At 65.6% G+C, this 14,936-nt stretch overlaps 2 protein-coding genes across 2 annotated transcripts; one reads left to right on the plus strand and one right to left on the minus strand.

The window, feature by feature from the left end:
- Positions 1-251: 251 nt before the first annotated feature.
- SAPCD2 (suppressor APC domain containing 2) lies at positions 252-4,919 on the minus strand (the record flags this gene model as incomplete). The annotated part of the gene is made up of 6 exons (XM_080820263.1): positions 252-380; positions 452-568; positions 692-799; positions 1,073-1,219; positions 1,685-1,797; positions 4,343-4,919. 6 exons carry the CDS (start codon positions 4,917-4,919, stop codon positions 252-254), a joined length of 1,191 nt encoding a protein of 396 aa, XP_080676389.1.
- Positions 4,920-9,321: 4,402 nt separating this feature from the next.
- UAP1L1 (UDP-N-acetylglucosamine pyrophosphorylase 1 like 1) lies at positions 9,322-14,735 on the plus strand. The gene is made up of 9 exons (XM_080820846.1): positions 9,322-9,649; positions 10,247-10,451; positions 10,611-10,786; positions 11,105-11,277; positions 11,390-11,583; positions 11,998-12,138; positions 12,681-12,866; positions 13,436-13,502; positions 14,182-14,735. The coding sequence occupies exons 1-9, from the start codon at positions 9,361-9,363 to the stop codon at positions 14,263-14,265; spliced, it is 1,515 nt and encodes a 504-aa protein (XP_080676972.1). The 5' UTR covers positions 9,322-9,360; the 3' UTR covers positions 14,266-14,735.
- The last annotated feature ends 201 nt before the right edge of the window (positions 14,736-14,936 follow it).

Here is a 14,936-nt window from a genome sequence, read left to right on the forward strand (position 1 = left end):
GCAGCCCCAGCCTGGTTCAGCCCCCCAGGCCAGGAGCGAGCCGTGTCGGGGCCGCGGAGCCCTCTTGCGCACGGCCCACCCGCTGGCTCCACCGGGGGGGGGGGGGGGCTGCAGGGGAACCCAGACGGCGAGAGGGGGCGGAAACTGGGTCCAGGCCAGTCAGGTGGTCTTCAGCCCAGCGGGGCTCAGAGAGGGGCCTGCACGGGCTGACCACCACAGCAGGCCGAGAGCAGGTTGGGGCCCACCGGCAGCTAGAGGAAGGTGGAGTCCAAGGGCCCGGCGTCCTGCTGGCTGAGGGCGCGAGCCTCGAACAGCTGCTTGATGAGCGCAGATTTCTCCTGCTCCAGCTGCGTGATCCGCTCACTCTTGTCGGTTACCTCCTGGGCAGGGGGGAGGTCGGTCAGGGTCCCGCAGGCCTCCGGCCCCCACCCTCAGCCCTCCCCGCACTCACCTGGGTGAGGAGCCGGTTCTGCTCCTTCAGCATGAGCATGGTCTGCTGCTGCCAGCCCGGGGCTGAGGGCGAGGCGGGGGCCGGGCACAGGGGCCCCGAGGACAATGAGGGCGGAGCCTGAGGGAGGGCACGGTCAGGCAGGTCAGGCGGGCCTGGCATCCCCGGGCACAGCCTCCAGAGCAAGGGGGAGGCGTGGCACCACGCTGGGCACGGGCGCCGGGCGGCACAGGGGACACTCACCCGGCTGGCACAGGCCGCAGCCAGCAGCTCCCCCAGGCACCGGGCCACCTCCTGAACCTTGGGCAGCAGCCGGCCCAGCGGGAGGGGGCTCCCCTCAGCGCCCACGTCCTGGGAGGGAAGCAGGAGAGGGGAAGTGGGCGAACAGGACAGGCCACAGATCAGCCACCGCGCCCCGGGGGGGCCCTTACAGGGGCCGCTCCCACCCCCCACTCGAGTGACAGCTCAGAGCAGACGGAGCCCACGGGTGTCGCCGCTGGGGGGACGCCTGCCCCAGGGCACACGCAGTGTGTGTGTGTTGGGGGGGTCCTGGCAACCTGGCAGCACCCGTGCTCCCGACAGGTCTCAGGATGGGGACGGGGGCAGCCGTGGGGCAGCACTCACGGCGCGGGCCCTGCTCTGGCCCAGGCGGCGCCGGCGCTCCCGCACGCGCTGGAGCTGCTGCTGGTACCAGTCCCGGCCGCGCGCCATCATCTCCAGGCCCTGCAGCAGCACCTCCTTCTCCTGCTCCAGCTCCTGCACCTGCTTCAGCTGCCACGCGCGGGGAGGCCACGTGCTCGTGAGGAACCCCGGCCACGCACGGCAGACCAGCCCCACCAGCGCCGACCTGCCCGCACCTGCACCCCACGGGACACCGCCTGCCCTCGGCCCCCCGCGCACCTTCTCCCGAGGAGCGGGGACAGCACCCCCAGCTCGCAGCTCCCTTCAGGGCGAGCGGCGCGCACAGGGCCAGGGAGCTGGGCGAGCTGGGGAGGGGCCATGCCCGCTCCGCACGCCGCCGCACACCCAGGCCCTCTTCTCCCTGAAGGCCACGAGCCGTCCCCCAGTGGATTCAAGCCCACGTGGGGAGACATGTTTGTAACCAACTGCCATGCCAGCCCCCCGGAACCCAGGCTTGGCGGCTACCTCCCAGGAGGAGGGCTGGTCCAGGAGACCAAGCGTGGGGGCCAAGTCCAATCCCAGGCAACACGACAATCCCCCAGAGCCCTCACCCACCAGGTCACAGTCCACGCCGTTGGTGATGGTGTGCCTCCGACGCTCCCCTCGGGCACGGGGGACCCGAAGGGCATCGCCCAGGCCGAGCTCCCGGGGCCTGCAGGCCCGCGCACCTGTGGAGGGAGGCAAGACCCTGGCTCATTTCCAGGCCTGCCTAGTCAGGCCCAACGCCTCCGCCCCAAGCCCGGCGGTGCAGAGCTGGGTGTCCGGGCCGACGTGCCTCTGGGCTCGTGGGCGATTCGGGGCCTCTGCACAGAGCCCCCCATCTCAACCCATCCCTAGGCCACCGCCTAGCCCTGTACACACCTTGCCTCTGTGCGGTCCAGTTCCCCACTCGATCCCCACAAACTCCCCTCACCCTGGGAGGGCCGTGTGGCCCTTGAAGCTGCAGGTTTGTACACACAACACAGATGTGTGTGCCCACAGATGTGCCCCAGCACGAGCGCCTGGAGGGCAAGGGCTTTGCCCAGTTTGGGTGTCCCCCCGTGCCCAGAGTACTTGTGTACCCTGCAGGGGCTCAAAGGCTGCGGGGAATAGGGTGAGTGAGCAGGGCCCCGGGCTTCCCGGCTCCTTGTCTGCCAGGGCCTTTAAGGGTGACAAGAGTCAGTGCAGGGGAAATGGGAGGGTACAGGCGGCCCAGACCCAACTCCTCCCAGGAGGGATAAAACATGACCTTGGGCCAGCATACACATGCCGACACCTCACTCGGCACATAACCTAGCAGCTCCTATGGCTTAGAGACCCCTGCAGCGGAGTCGGCTTGGGGGTGACAAGCCAGCAGGGCCAGCTGGCTTCCCTGGGGAACGGGAGCGTATGCAGGGCGACACAAGAGGGGAGGAGTGGATCCCTGGCCTTGTCCCCCTACACCAGGCTCGGCCTCACAGGCTATGCCCCCGGCACTGGCTAAGGGGAGTGGGGGGTGAAGCAAGAAGCGGACACGTCCACCGGGTTGGCACCAGGTGTCAGGGCAGGCCTCCAGGCAGCCGCAGCGGACAGGCTACAAGCAAGCCCAGAGATCACGTCCCAACCTGCCCGTGCTATACGGCGGGCAGAGAAGACACAGCAGAGGGACGCTGGGGGGCGGGGAACAGCCACAGAACACCTGGGCTTGGTCTGGGGGCAGCTCCCAGATGACAGCACCCTGGGTGTTCTGTCGGATGACCAGCAGGTGCAGGCAGCCCTATCCCCATCTGGGCCTGAGCCAGCAGCCTGTACCCACTGGGCCAGGGTAGGCCTGGGTGCACTGAGCTCCAACAGGGCCAAAGAAGGGGGGTCTGGGTCCCCAGGGTGGGGGTCTCTCCCTTCCTGGGAAGCTGGGGGTCTCGGAGCTGCCGATTTGGACTCCACGCACATGCTGCGCCTCTGGTCTGGGCCTCTGTCTGTAAAGGGGACAGTGAGAGGCTGGCCTGAGGCTCAAGCTGCCCCGTGGTGAGCACGTGTCACCTGCCCAGCCCTGTGCCGAATCCTCAGAAAGGCGCAGCAGGTGACCTAGGGCCACCCAGGGCCCCAGGACAGAGCAGGGCTGGGCCACAGGCCGGAGGTTCCCAAACCCAACCCCACGCTGATTTTCAGGTATGTGGAGCCTTGGGGACGGCTCCAGCCATGCACCCAGGAGTGCCCCCCGCCTCCCCAGACCACAGGGACGGAGGGGCTGGCCAGTGAGGAGCAGGGAGAGCCCCCACCCTGCGACGGGCTGGGGGCCGGCTTTGCCACAGAGCCCGGGAGCCAGTCATGGGGCTGGGGAATACGGGCAAGGCTTGGGCGGAGGCCCGGTGAGCCTGGCGGGGCGGTGAAGGCATAGGAAGGGCTGGCAGTTGCTGTGGTGGGCGTCTGAGGTGGGGAGGGGACCACGTCCCATCCGTAAGGCAGCTGCTATTCCCAGAGCAGACACCAGAGGGGCCCACAGGGGTCATCCAGCCATCTCCTGTCACTGCCCACTGCACCAAAGCCGGGCAAGGACCCCGCTGGCCACCCCCCCACCAGGGAGGGGCAGGGGCAGGGAGTGGTTTGCTGCATTTGCGTCTTTCCCTGGTGTCAGCCCGTTAGGCCTTGAAGATTGGGCTGGAGACCCACCCAACCAGGTCACTCTTCCTGGCAACCCCATCAGGTCTTCCTGGGAGGTGTCCATCCTGCCTGGGGTGGGGAGGCAGTGGGCCCAGCCCTCTTGGTAGAGCTGCCGAGCTAAGGACCCAAGAAAGGCGGAAGGGGGCCCTCTCAGTCCGGCGGACCCTCTCTCCTCTGAACTAGAGGGAAACTCCTCGGCCTAGGCTGTTATCCGAGGGCGACTGAGAGCCTTAGTGTCCCCAGGTGTGGGGCGGGAATCCCCAGTACTCAGCTCAGGCTGGGTAGGGCGACTTTCTGGGGGAGTCTGGAGTCACCCCCCAGCCCCTTGGCCCTGGTGGCCTCCCCCACGGTGGCGGGGGAGGGGCTTCCTGCCTCCTGGCCCCGCAGCACACCGGGAAAGGCAAGAGGGCCCCTTCCCTCTGGGCGCTCACGGCCCTCGGGCTCACTCAGCGGCTCGCCCCCGCCCCCCGGGGCACAAGAGGCACCGGCAGCACCTCTCCGGCTCCGGCCTGAGGCGCAGGTCGCGGGGGTCGGCGGCGGGGTGGGGGGCGGAGGGCAGCTACCAGGCGGGGCCGCGGGCCGCCCCGCACTCACCAGCGTCCGCGCTCGGGCTCCGCTCCAGCGCCGCGCCCTGGGGCCGCTCGGGCTCCGCGGGACCGGGCGCCGCCTCCGCGGGCCCGCACAGCTTCTCCAGGCTCCGGGCCGCGCCGCCGGGGCCGGCCGCCGGGGGCCGCGAGCCCAGGGGTAGGGGCTTCCTCTCCAGGACCGTCCGCGGCTCGTCCGCGGGCGCGAACACCAGGCGCGGCGGCGGCTGCGGACCCCCGGGCGGCGCCGGGCAGCCCCCCCGGGCCGGGGCGCGCGCCTGGCCCCGCGGGCCGCCGTCGGCGCTCAGCAGCGAGGTGCGCAGGCCGGCCACGAAGCGCTCGAAGGTCAGGTAGCCGCTGGCCGGGGCCACCCGGCGCAGGCCCTCCAGCACGCCGCGGGGCAGCTCGTGCGCGTCGGCGCCCTGCCAGCGGGACTCGATCTCGCGCAGGTGCACGCAGCCGCGCCGCCGGTCGTCCAGGATGTCGAACAGGGTGCGCAGGCTCTGCAGGAAGGCGCGCGGCAGCCCCTCGGTGCCCGGCGCGGCCGGCGGCCCGCGGCCCGGCTCGGCCATCGCGGCTCCGGCCATGGGCGGCCGCCGCCGACTGCGGCCCCGGCTGCGGCCCCGCGCGGCCCCGGCTCCGTCCCCGCGCGGCCCCGGCTCCGTCCCCGCGCGGCCCCGGCTGCGGCCCCGGCTGCGGCCCCGGCTGCGGCCCCGGCTCCGTCCCCGCGCGGCCCGCCGCGACAATAGCTGCGACTTTTTGAATGGACCCTCCTCGTGGCGTCAGCGCTCATTAGCATTCGCGGCGGCCATTGGCCGAAGCAGGCCCGTCTGCTCTCGGATTGGCTGAGAGGCCGCCAGCCTGGTTTGATTTTCCGCCGAGGGCCCCGCCCCGCGCGCTCCCGCCGCCGTGCGGGCTGCGGCCGGGGTGCGCGGAGGCCCCGCACGGGCGGGCGGGGGGCAGCGGGAGTCCCGCAGCTCGGCCTCCCCTCGGCCTCGGGGGTCGGGGAGGGCGCCCCGTGCGGACCCCTTTCTGCTCCCCCTGCCACCCGCAGCCCTCTCGCCGCGGTTCGGCCCTCTCCGAGGGGCGGGGCCTACGGAAAACCTGTCCCCAGTGTCCTCGCGGGGGTAAGGACGGGAAGCACACCTCCTCCAGGGAGTCACCTTCCCCGTCTGGCTTCCCTGGGGACTCTTCGCCCCCTGCTCGGGGTCTCCTGGCCCAGGCACCCCGACTCGGGGGCCCATTTACCGGGACAGTCCCAAGAGGTCTGTGGGCTCCCGCCAGCTGGGCGCTTCCCCTCACAGAGGCCTCTCTGTCCACACTGCTGCTAGCTCCTCGCCTTGTCCCTGGGGATAGCCTGGCCTTTCCTGCCTACTGCAGGACAAAGCCACTTTTTCCTGTGTCCCCAGATCCCCATCTGGCCACCAGCTCTCCTCCGCTTCCAAAGTCCTCTGCTCCAGCCTCTTCCTCTGGCTGGACACTCTCTCCAGCGGCGCCAACTCTCTCGGCCTCTTCAGGCCAGCCAGGCAGCCCTGTGTCCCCAGTGGCCCCTGCTTCATTTCCAGCCAGGATCCAATCCTTCTGTCTGGCCAGTCTGGGAGGGGGCTGGAGCTTAGCGGGCGGTGTCTTCAAGAAGAGAACTTCCTCCAGTTAGGGTAGTAAATCGAATTTCTTCCTGCCCAGGAAAGTGACGTCATCTGGGCCAGGTGCTCTGTTCAGGAGAGCTCCTCCCATCAGGGTTTCCTGACTCCATTCTTTTTTTTTTTTTTTTTTTAAGATTTTATTTATTTATTTTTTATTTGACAGAGAGAGAGATCACAAGCAGGCAGAGTAGCAGGCGGGGAGGGGGGAGTGGGGAGAGGCAGGCTCCCTGCTGAGCAGAGAGCCGGATGCGGGGACCCTGAGATCACGACCGGAGCCGAAGGCAGAGGCTTAACCCACTGAGCCACCCAGGCGCCCCTCCTGACTCCATTCTAAAGACGCTTCCCTTTATTAATTTCACAGCCCTCAAAGCTGGGGCTCCATTGTGGTAAGGAATTTTGGAAGGACCTAGAAAGCTGGAGCCTGGGGTTCCCCATGGAGCCTGATCCACCCCTGCCTTCCCCTTTAGTGACAGGACTAGACAAAGTTCCAGCATTCAAGCTGTTTGTCCTGCCGTTCGTCTCCCCCTCCTACTCTCCTTCCAGCACAACCTGCCCGGGTCCTCCATGCTTAGGGTCCGCAGCCGCCCCTCACCTCTGGGCCCTTGCACATGGTAGCTCCCCCACCGGGAACACCTTTCCCCCTCTGCTCGGGGCTGACCACTCTGCATCCTTTGAAGCTCCACTCAGGCACCTGACCCACACCTTGAAAGTGATGTGTCCTGATCTTCACAGCATGAGGCTGTCTTCTCGTGATGGTGCTTCTCTCCCCATGTGTCCCTCCCTGTGCTTTCTGGAAGTAGGACAGGGCCACCCCAGAGCCTAGAATCGGTCTGGCCCACAGTGGAGGCTTGGTGGGTAGCCCACACGTGGGAAGCCTCATCCTGGAAATCACAATGGAAACGCCCCCCTTAGGTGGGATGGGGAGGCCTGGAGACAGCTCTGTGGGGGTTTGTGGGGGTGTGGAGGCCAGTGGCCAGCAGCAGCAAGCCTTGCTGCTACAGACAGCAGGACAGTGGGGCAGCAACACCCAGGCCAGGCCCCTGTGAGCCTGAGCCCACTGTGCTGAAAAAAGGCCTTCTCCGAGCATCAGGAACCATGGGAGAGGAGGCCCTGCGTCTGTGGGTTTCTTGATGGCTTCCCTGGCTAGGCACTGCTAGAAGGTACGAAGACCCTGGAGTCAGTGCCAGCTGTGGGGGTGGGACTAAGGCATGGTCCCTGGGTACTTCCCGTCCTGCATTCTGACCACGTTCTCCTTCCACCCCACTTTCCAGCCTGACCCAACACTTTCCTAGCTCTGCACCTTTCAGTGTCGCTATCACCCCCGGGGGCTTCCCAGACCCCAGACCAAGTGGCCCTTGTGGTTTTTGAGGTGCCAGTCCCAGCTGTAATTACGTTCTTACTGTGCCAGCTTGGAGCTCCGTGGAGGTGGACAGTGGGGCCCTCTGTCCCCAGCCTTACACAGTCCCTGTGCCTGTTCCAGGTTCTCTGGTCCCCACGCTGCAGGAGAACTGGGGGCCCGTGCTGGCCTCTGGACCCTGGCTCACCTGAACCCTCTGGATGAAGCCCCAGGGCACAAGGAAGGTGATTCCTGGGCCACAAGCCCGCCTTTGCCAGGCTGTCCAGGAGCTTGTTACTCACCTCTCCCTCACTGGTGGCCCCTGCCATCTGCCCATGTGGGCAGCTCTCCCTCTCTGGCCCTTCAGGTGCCTCCGGCTACCCAGCCTCAACTGTCCGAACCCTTCTGATCTCAGCCCCACACCGCGTCTTGAAGGAGGTTTGGGGGCCACTCTGAGGATGAGCTTTGAGATCATGTGACACCTGCCTTCAAGGGCACATGTGTGGGGCTGAGAGCCTCCTGGACTCTAGCCCCCACTCTGCTACTGGGCTCCCTACCCCCCATGCGCACCTCCCCCTCTAACATGTGCCCTTCGGCTACCCAAACTATTGAAGCAGACCGTTCGTTCATTCAGCAAGCACTCCCTGAACGCTTGATGTAGCCCAGGCACTGAGCTAGGTGTGGGATCTAACACTCGTTCATTCATTCCACAAACATTTACTGAACACATACTGTGTGCTGGGCGTTGATCTAAGGTGATGGGGCAGAGCAGCGAACCAAATTACCTCCAGCTGTCATGGAGTTTCCCTTCCTTGGGGCACTTGGGCAGGGGAGAACACAGAAAAGCAGGAAGGAACAGAGACGGAAATGGGAGGGTGCTCTCTGAGCCAACGTGACCTGGGAGGGTCTCCCCGAGGAGGCAACACATGAGTAGAGACCCGGAGAAGTGGGCCCGGAAGTCACTTTCTGGGAAAGAGCAGCCCAGGCAGGAGGAACGGCCAGTGCAAAGGCCCAGAGGCAGGCCTAAGGTTATCCTTGGAAGATAACTTCTTTCAGGTCCACCAGGACTTAGAGTGGGCCCCCCGGGTGCTGTGGGAAGCTCTACTTCCTAACCCAGGAAGGGGGTTTGTGGGAGTCCCTTTGTGCAGAACCCACGTGCAGGGAGACACAGTTGCCTGAACAGGGGTTAGCTGCGGCAGGCCTGAGAGAGATGTTACTTTTCGTTTTGGGTCCCAAAGTGCCATTTGAATTTGTTTTAACCCTGTGCTTGTATTGCTTTTAGACTTAAAAAAACTAATTTTCTAGAAGAAAGCTTTGTCCCAAAATGGCCAAAGCTACTCACCATTTTTCACAAGGGCGTTTATAAACAGCAAGATATCTATATCACTTGATCTATACACTTTTTAATAAGCAGCAAGATATTTAAAGTCCGATAGTTAACATATGGCGGGGCGAAGGGCTGCTGCTGAGCCGTTCTGGTTACCCGGCAATGAGGAGGGATGTGAAGGAGGGAGCCCCCAAGGAGGCACGGTGGCCCTGCGGGTCCTCGGTGGCATCTAGACACCTGACTCTACCGATGATCTGGCTCGGCCCAGCCGCCAGCAGTCGTGGTCAAGGCAAACATGGCCACGTGCAGGGACAGACCCCAGCCTCCCCCTCAGGTCAGGGCTGCGGGTTCAGAGCGGGGTGCATTAGAGCTGAAGTCAGCCCTCACGCGCCCGGGCCAGGGGGCTTGCGGATCTCGGGAGGGGGCTTCCCGACTCGGGGCGCCCCGGGGCCCTACGCCTCAGGCGTCCCTAGCGCCCTGCCTGGCGGCCCCTCCTCAGGCTGCGGCGGGCGAGACCCCGGAGGTCGCTGGCGGCGGCCGAGCGGACAGGGGCGGGGTCACAGCCGGAGAGGGGCGGGGCGCCCTGGAAGGGGGCGCTCGGGGGCGGGGTCGAGGCGGGGCGGCCCGACCCCGCCCCTCCGGGGTCGTCCCCGCCCGCTGGGTCCCGTGACGCCCCTAGGAGCGCGCGGGTCACGAGTGCCCGCGCGGCCGGCGGCGGCGACATGGCCTCGGAGCGGGAGGTGCGCGCCCGGCTGCAGCGCGCGGGCCAGGAACACCTGCTGCGCTTCTGCGCCGAGCTGCCGCCGGGGCCCCGCGCCGCGTTCCTGGCCGAGCTGGGGGCGCTGGAGCCGGAGGCGCTGCGCGAGCACTGCCGGCGCGCGGCTGCGGCCTGCGCGCACCCCCCGGGCCCGCGGCCCGACCTGGCCGCGCGCCTGCGGCCCCTGCCCCCCGAGTGCGTGGGCAGCGCGAGCCGGTGCGACCCGGAGATGCGGCGACTCTGGGAGGAGGAAGGTAAGCGGGGCGGGCCTGGCCCAAAGGGGGGCTGACCGGAGAGGTTGTACTTGGAGGAGTTGAGCGCACCTTATTCCTTTGTGGAGTCCCCTTTCCCTCGCAGCTCGCGACGGGGGTGGGGGGCTCCAAACGCGGCCAGGGTGGCAGCCGCCCCCAGACGCCCGGCCCTCGGGAGAGTGCTTCGTGCGGGCGCACCGGCCTAGCCAGCCGCCCAGCCCACGGCGAATCGGCCGCAGGGAACTCTCGCGCAGGTGCACTCCTGGCCTCCGGGCCTGACAGGTGAGGCAGGTGCTCCTGGAGGGAAGCCTGCCCGAGGCCCCTGCCGCACTGCTCTGACCAGCCTGACCTGGTGTTGCCTCTGAAGGACCTAGGCTGGGAATGAACCCTGGAGCACATCATCAAGACCCCTGTGGGTCCAGGACAAGGTGGGGCCCCACCTGGCCCACAGGGGATCAGAATGTTACTTGGGAATTTCTCTTCTGTGGCTGTCAGAAGTCTTTGAGTCCTAGACGCATGTGTGGCTTGCTCTGAGGTGAAAGGGGGGCTTATGTGGCCGGTCCCAGGTGTCCCCTCATGGTAGGCACCCCGCACCTCCAGGTTTCCGCCAGATCTCCCTGAACAAGGTGGCCGTGCTGCTGCTGGCGGGGGGGCAGGGTACTCGCCTGGGCGTGACCTACCCCAAAGGCATGTACCAGGTGGGGCTGCCGAGCCGGAAGACCCTGTATCAGCTGCAGGCAGAACGGATCCAGCGGGTGGAGCAGCTTGCCGGCCAGCGCCACGGGACCCGCTGCACCGTCCCCTGGTGCGCCTTCTCTGCGGTACCTGGTCCCCAGAACAATCCCCTGCCCCCGCAGCATCCAGACCTGGGCCCCAACCCCAGCCCGGACCCCAGCAGCCCCTGTCGGAGCCCCGTATCCCAGAGCCCTTCCAGCGGCCTGCTCAGCCTCGCCTCTCCTTGAAGGTACATCATGACCAGTGAGTTCACACTGGGGCCCACGGCCAAGTTCTTCAAGGAGCGTGACTTCTTCCACCTGGATCCCAGCAACGTGGTCATGTTTGAGCAGCGCATGCTGCCTGCAGTGACCTTCGATGGCAAGGCCATCCTGGAGCAGAAAGACAAAGTTGCCATGGCCCCAGGTATGCCCCACGCCTGAGCCCAGGAAGGACCGCCTGGCCCAGAACAAGGAGGGAATTAGAGGTGCGGAGGACTGTGGCAGAGGCCAGAATGTTATGCCCGAAGGCTGTGTGGTCCCGGGTGAGTGGCCTCTCCTCTCTGGGCCTCGGTTCCCATCTGTCACAGGAAACAACCAGAGTGCTACTTGGAGAGTGACGGAGAGCTGCCTCGGGTACAAGGTCCAGCCCCAAGGGGCCTCCCCTGCTTCCAGCATGCCCTGGACTCGATAAGGCTGAAGCCCAGGGGGATCCCTCGAAAATGGTGCCTCTCTCCCTCTGCAGACGGCAACGGGGGGCTGTACTGTGCCCTGTCGGACCACCGGATTCTAGAGGACATGGAGCGTCGGGGAGTGGAGTTCGTGCACGTGTACTGCGTGGACAACATCCTCGTGCGGCTGGCTGACCCCGTCTTCATCGGCTTTTGCGTGCTTCGCGGCGCAGACTGCGGGGCGAAGGTGAGCCCTGCCTGCCCGCCCGGCCCCGCCTCCCCCAGCCCGCCCCGGCCCCGGGCCCCGTCCCGCCTGGCCCGGCGCCAGCCAGCCTTCCCAGCCCAGGCCTCGGCCGCAGGTGGTGGAAAAGGCGTTCCCGGAGGAGCCGGTGGGTGTGGTGTGCCAGGTGGACGGGGTCCCTCAGGTGGTGGAGTACAGCGAGATCAGCCCCGAGACTGCGCAGCTGCGCGGGCCCGACGGGAGTCTGCTCTACGGCCTGGGCAACATCTGCAACCACTTCTTCACGCGAGACTTCCTCCAGATGGTCAGCAGGTGTGCTCTGCAGGTGGCCGCGGGTGCTGGCCAGAGTGGTCTGTGGCCCACAGCGACCGGGGCCCCAGAGCCCCAGCGGGTGCTGTAAGGCTCTGGGCCCAGTCGGCCTGCTCTTCCGTGGAGTGGCCGTTGGCCTCAGGCACTACCTCTTGCCCTGGGGCTTGCCCCTGCCATGTCATCTGGGCAGGACGTGGCCACTGAGGCCTGTCTCTCCCTCTTGGACTTGGTGGGGCGGGGTTGGGGGCGCTGGGGGCGGGTTGAAGGGATCCCCACGCCCTCCCAGAGACCGGGCTCAGCACCCAGCGCCCCTGCCAGCTGTCTTAGGTGGCTGGGTGTGCGGAGAGGTGGCGATGGGGCTCCCCGGGACATCCCATCTGAACTGTCTTTCCCTCTGTTGTCCTCCTGTGCCCCCAGCGAGTTTGAGCCCTTGCTGAAGCCACACGTGGCTGTGAAGAAGGTTCCGTACGTGGATGAGGAGGGAAATCCGGTAAAGCCGATAAAACCAAACGGGATAAAGATGGAGAAGTTTGTGTTTGATGTGTTCCGGTTTGCTAAGTTAGTGCTCGAAGTCATTCATTGTTTTCTTTTTTTCTCTTTCTGTATCGGTGGTGGGTTCTGAGGCCTCGTCGGGCTGGGAAGTGGAGGCTCGTGGGGGACGCAGTGGGAGTGCCCCTTTGCAGTGGGGAGTAGGGGCCGAAGCAGGCCCGGGGAGAAGGCCAGAGGAAACAGCCCCCATGGTGTGAGCCTGGCAGCGTCTGGGATGGCCTCGGTCTTCAGGGCCGTGAGACACCCCTGCCCCTCCCGAGCCCTCTGGCTGCTCCTGGCCTGGAGTGAGGAGGCTGTTTCCGGGCCATGCCTGGGGGGCTTCGGGGGTTTGGCCCTCACCCTGGGGTCCGAGGATCTGGGGTTTGGCTGGAGGGGTGGAAGGACCTCATGCAGCCCCAGGGGACTCAGGAGGAAAGACACATGCGGTCCTTGCGGGGCCTCCCCCATGGAGGTGACCCCCACTTAGTCATCGGAACCCGGTGCGGCTTGCACCTGCCCAGGACCAAGGCCTCGGGGCCAGGACTTCCAGTCACTAGTTCTTTCCCCCACAGGAGCTTCGTGGCCTTTGAGGTGTCCCGGGAGGAGGAGTTCTCTCCGCTGAAGAACGCAGCCTCAGCTGCCAGGGACAACCCCGCCACCACCCGGCGTGCCCTGCTCATGCAGCATTACCGCTGGGCCCTGCAGGCAGGGGCCCACTTCCTGGATGCCTGCGGGGCCCGGCTCCCGGAACCGCCCAGGTGAGCGTGGGTCTCAGCACGCTCCGCTGAGGACAAGGGTGTCAGGGTCCAGCCCCCAGCCCCAGGGCTTGCTGGTTCTGCCGTGGCCTGAGCTGGGGCTGGGGCTCGAGCTCGCACCACACTGAGTGCAGGTGGCCAGGGGCCCTGTCCGGCCATACAGAGACCGCCTGCAGCCTGGGGCCCAGCCCCTTGAGGTCGGCCCAGGGCCTGGGGACAGGTGGGCGGCTGCCACCCTTCCTGACCAAGACCGAGGCGTGACGTGTGGAAGCTGGCAAGGCAGGTCACACTTCAGGGCCGGCAAAGCACAGGATGGTAGGGTTCTGTGTCCTTGGTTGTCCGCAGCCACCTCCTCCACCTGCCTCCATCGGCCCAGGTGCTGTGGGGGGCCTGCAGGGCTGTTTTCCCAACCAAGTAAGAGCCTATCACTTGGGCAGGGGCAGTCTGCTGAGGGCTCTGAGTGTGCAGGAAAAGGGGGTTTAGCTGAGAAAAGAGCTTTGGGAGCCGGGTCATTCAAGGACAGCCCCAGGACACGCACCCAGGAGCAGGTGCTGATGCATGGACTCCCACAGCCTGCCCGGCAGCAGAGAGCCTCCCGCCATCTGTGAGATCTCGCCCTTGGTGTCCTACTCGGGAGAGGTGAGAGCCCACCGGCCCACACGGGCTTTCTGGGGTGGGCCATGTGTGATCCGGAGGGGGGCACTGGGGAGAAGTGCGTGCTAGGGCAGAAAGAGCTCTGATTCAGTTTACTGATAAGGAAACAGTTCTTTTTTTTTTTTTAAGCTTTTATTTATTTATTCCACAGAGAAACGGCAAGAGAGGGAACACAAGCAGGGGGAGTGGGAGAGGGAGAAGCAGGCTTCCTGCCAAGTAGGGAGCTCCACGCAGGGCTCAGTCCCAGGACCCTGGGATCATGACCTGAGCCAAAGGCAGTTGCTTACCGACTGAGCCACCCAGGTGCCCCGGGAAATAGTTTTTTAAGATATGGAGGATCTTCCGGGAATGGGGTGGGTGATGAGTTAAGATGCTGTCATAATCTTGGAGAAGCAGGAGAATATCAGGTGGGGTGAGAGTTTGGGGTTCCAGCCAGGAAGATTTTAATGGACGCCTTGCTGAGTGAGGAAAGCTGGCCCCAACCCTTTTGAGAAGATCTGGTCTGAGCTTGCCCAAAAGATTCATCAGGGGTTGGGGCTAGAAATGGCATCCAATCCTTGCTCCTGGAGCCTTTCTCACCCTACCCCACACTGGCTCAAGGTGAATTTGTAACCCTCTTAAGGACAGAGCTGAATAGTGGACATCATGACTTCTTTGTTCCCAGGGTCTGGAGCCGTACCTGCAAGGCCGGGAGTTTCGGTCCCCACTCATCCTGGATGAGGACCAGGCCAGTGCCCTGCAGCCCTGACTCACTCCCAGGACTGCAAACCCCAGGGCCTGAGAGGTGGGGACACAGGGATCTCCACCAGGTGGGGCCTCTCCCATCCTTGGTTCCGTGGAACACATGACCCAAAAACTGCTGTGGACCGAGGAGGGCTCTTTTGCTGTGCTCCGGCCTGTGGGGTCTGGGTGGGAGACAGAGGTGTGGCATCCCTGGAGAGAGCAGCGACCCCGTGTCCGTTTGAGTGGAGACCAGAGGACCAGTGGCACCTCTAGCCCTACATGCAGATCCACCTCCCAAGGGGCACCAGACACTCGAGCTTTTCTGCAGATGCACATACGAGGCAAAAAGAGAATGGGACAGTGTCCCTCCGTCCCACCTCCCAGGGCACTGTGGCCAAGGAGCTGCCCCCTCCCTCCTCCTCTAGCAACTGCACCGTGTCACGGCCCAGCCCCCACCTTCCCACCAGCCCCAACGCACACACAGCCGGCACACCTAAAGCTGGGTCCTCTCAGTTTCCCTTGGACGTCTCGGCTCCCCGGCCACGTCTACGGTGGGTTCGGGCTGCTGAATTTTACGGGCTTCCCCCCACGACCCAGTGGGCCCAACGCCTGCGGCCTCACGTGGCGGTTCATCAAGCTGAGGTGTAACCGGCCAGGGAGCTCCTTCCCCCGGCCAGCTGGCCAGTAGCTTGCGAC

Source organism: Martes martes, assembly GCF_963455335.1.
Source record: "Martes martes genome assembly, chromosome: 12".
In the NCBI taxonomy this organism is placed as follows: domain Eukaryota; kingdom Metazoa; phylum Chordata; class Mammalia; order Carnivora; family Mustelidae; genus Martes; species Martes martes.

Coding starts and splice junctions, on each gene's coding strand:
- UAP1L1 (XM_080820846.1), top strand. CDS start 9,361: ATGGCCTCGGAGCGGGAGGTGCGCGCCCGGCTGCAGCGCGCGGGCCAG. Junction 9,650..10,246: donor GCGACTCTGGGAGGAGGAAG/GTAAGCGGGGCG, acceptor CCGCACCTCCAG/GTTTCCGCCAGATCTCCCTG. Junction 12,867..13,435: donor CGGCTCCCGGAACCGCCCAG/GTGAGCGTGGGT, acceptor GGACTCCCACAG/CCTGCCCGGCAGCAGAGAGC.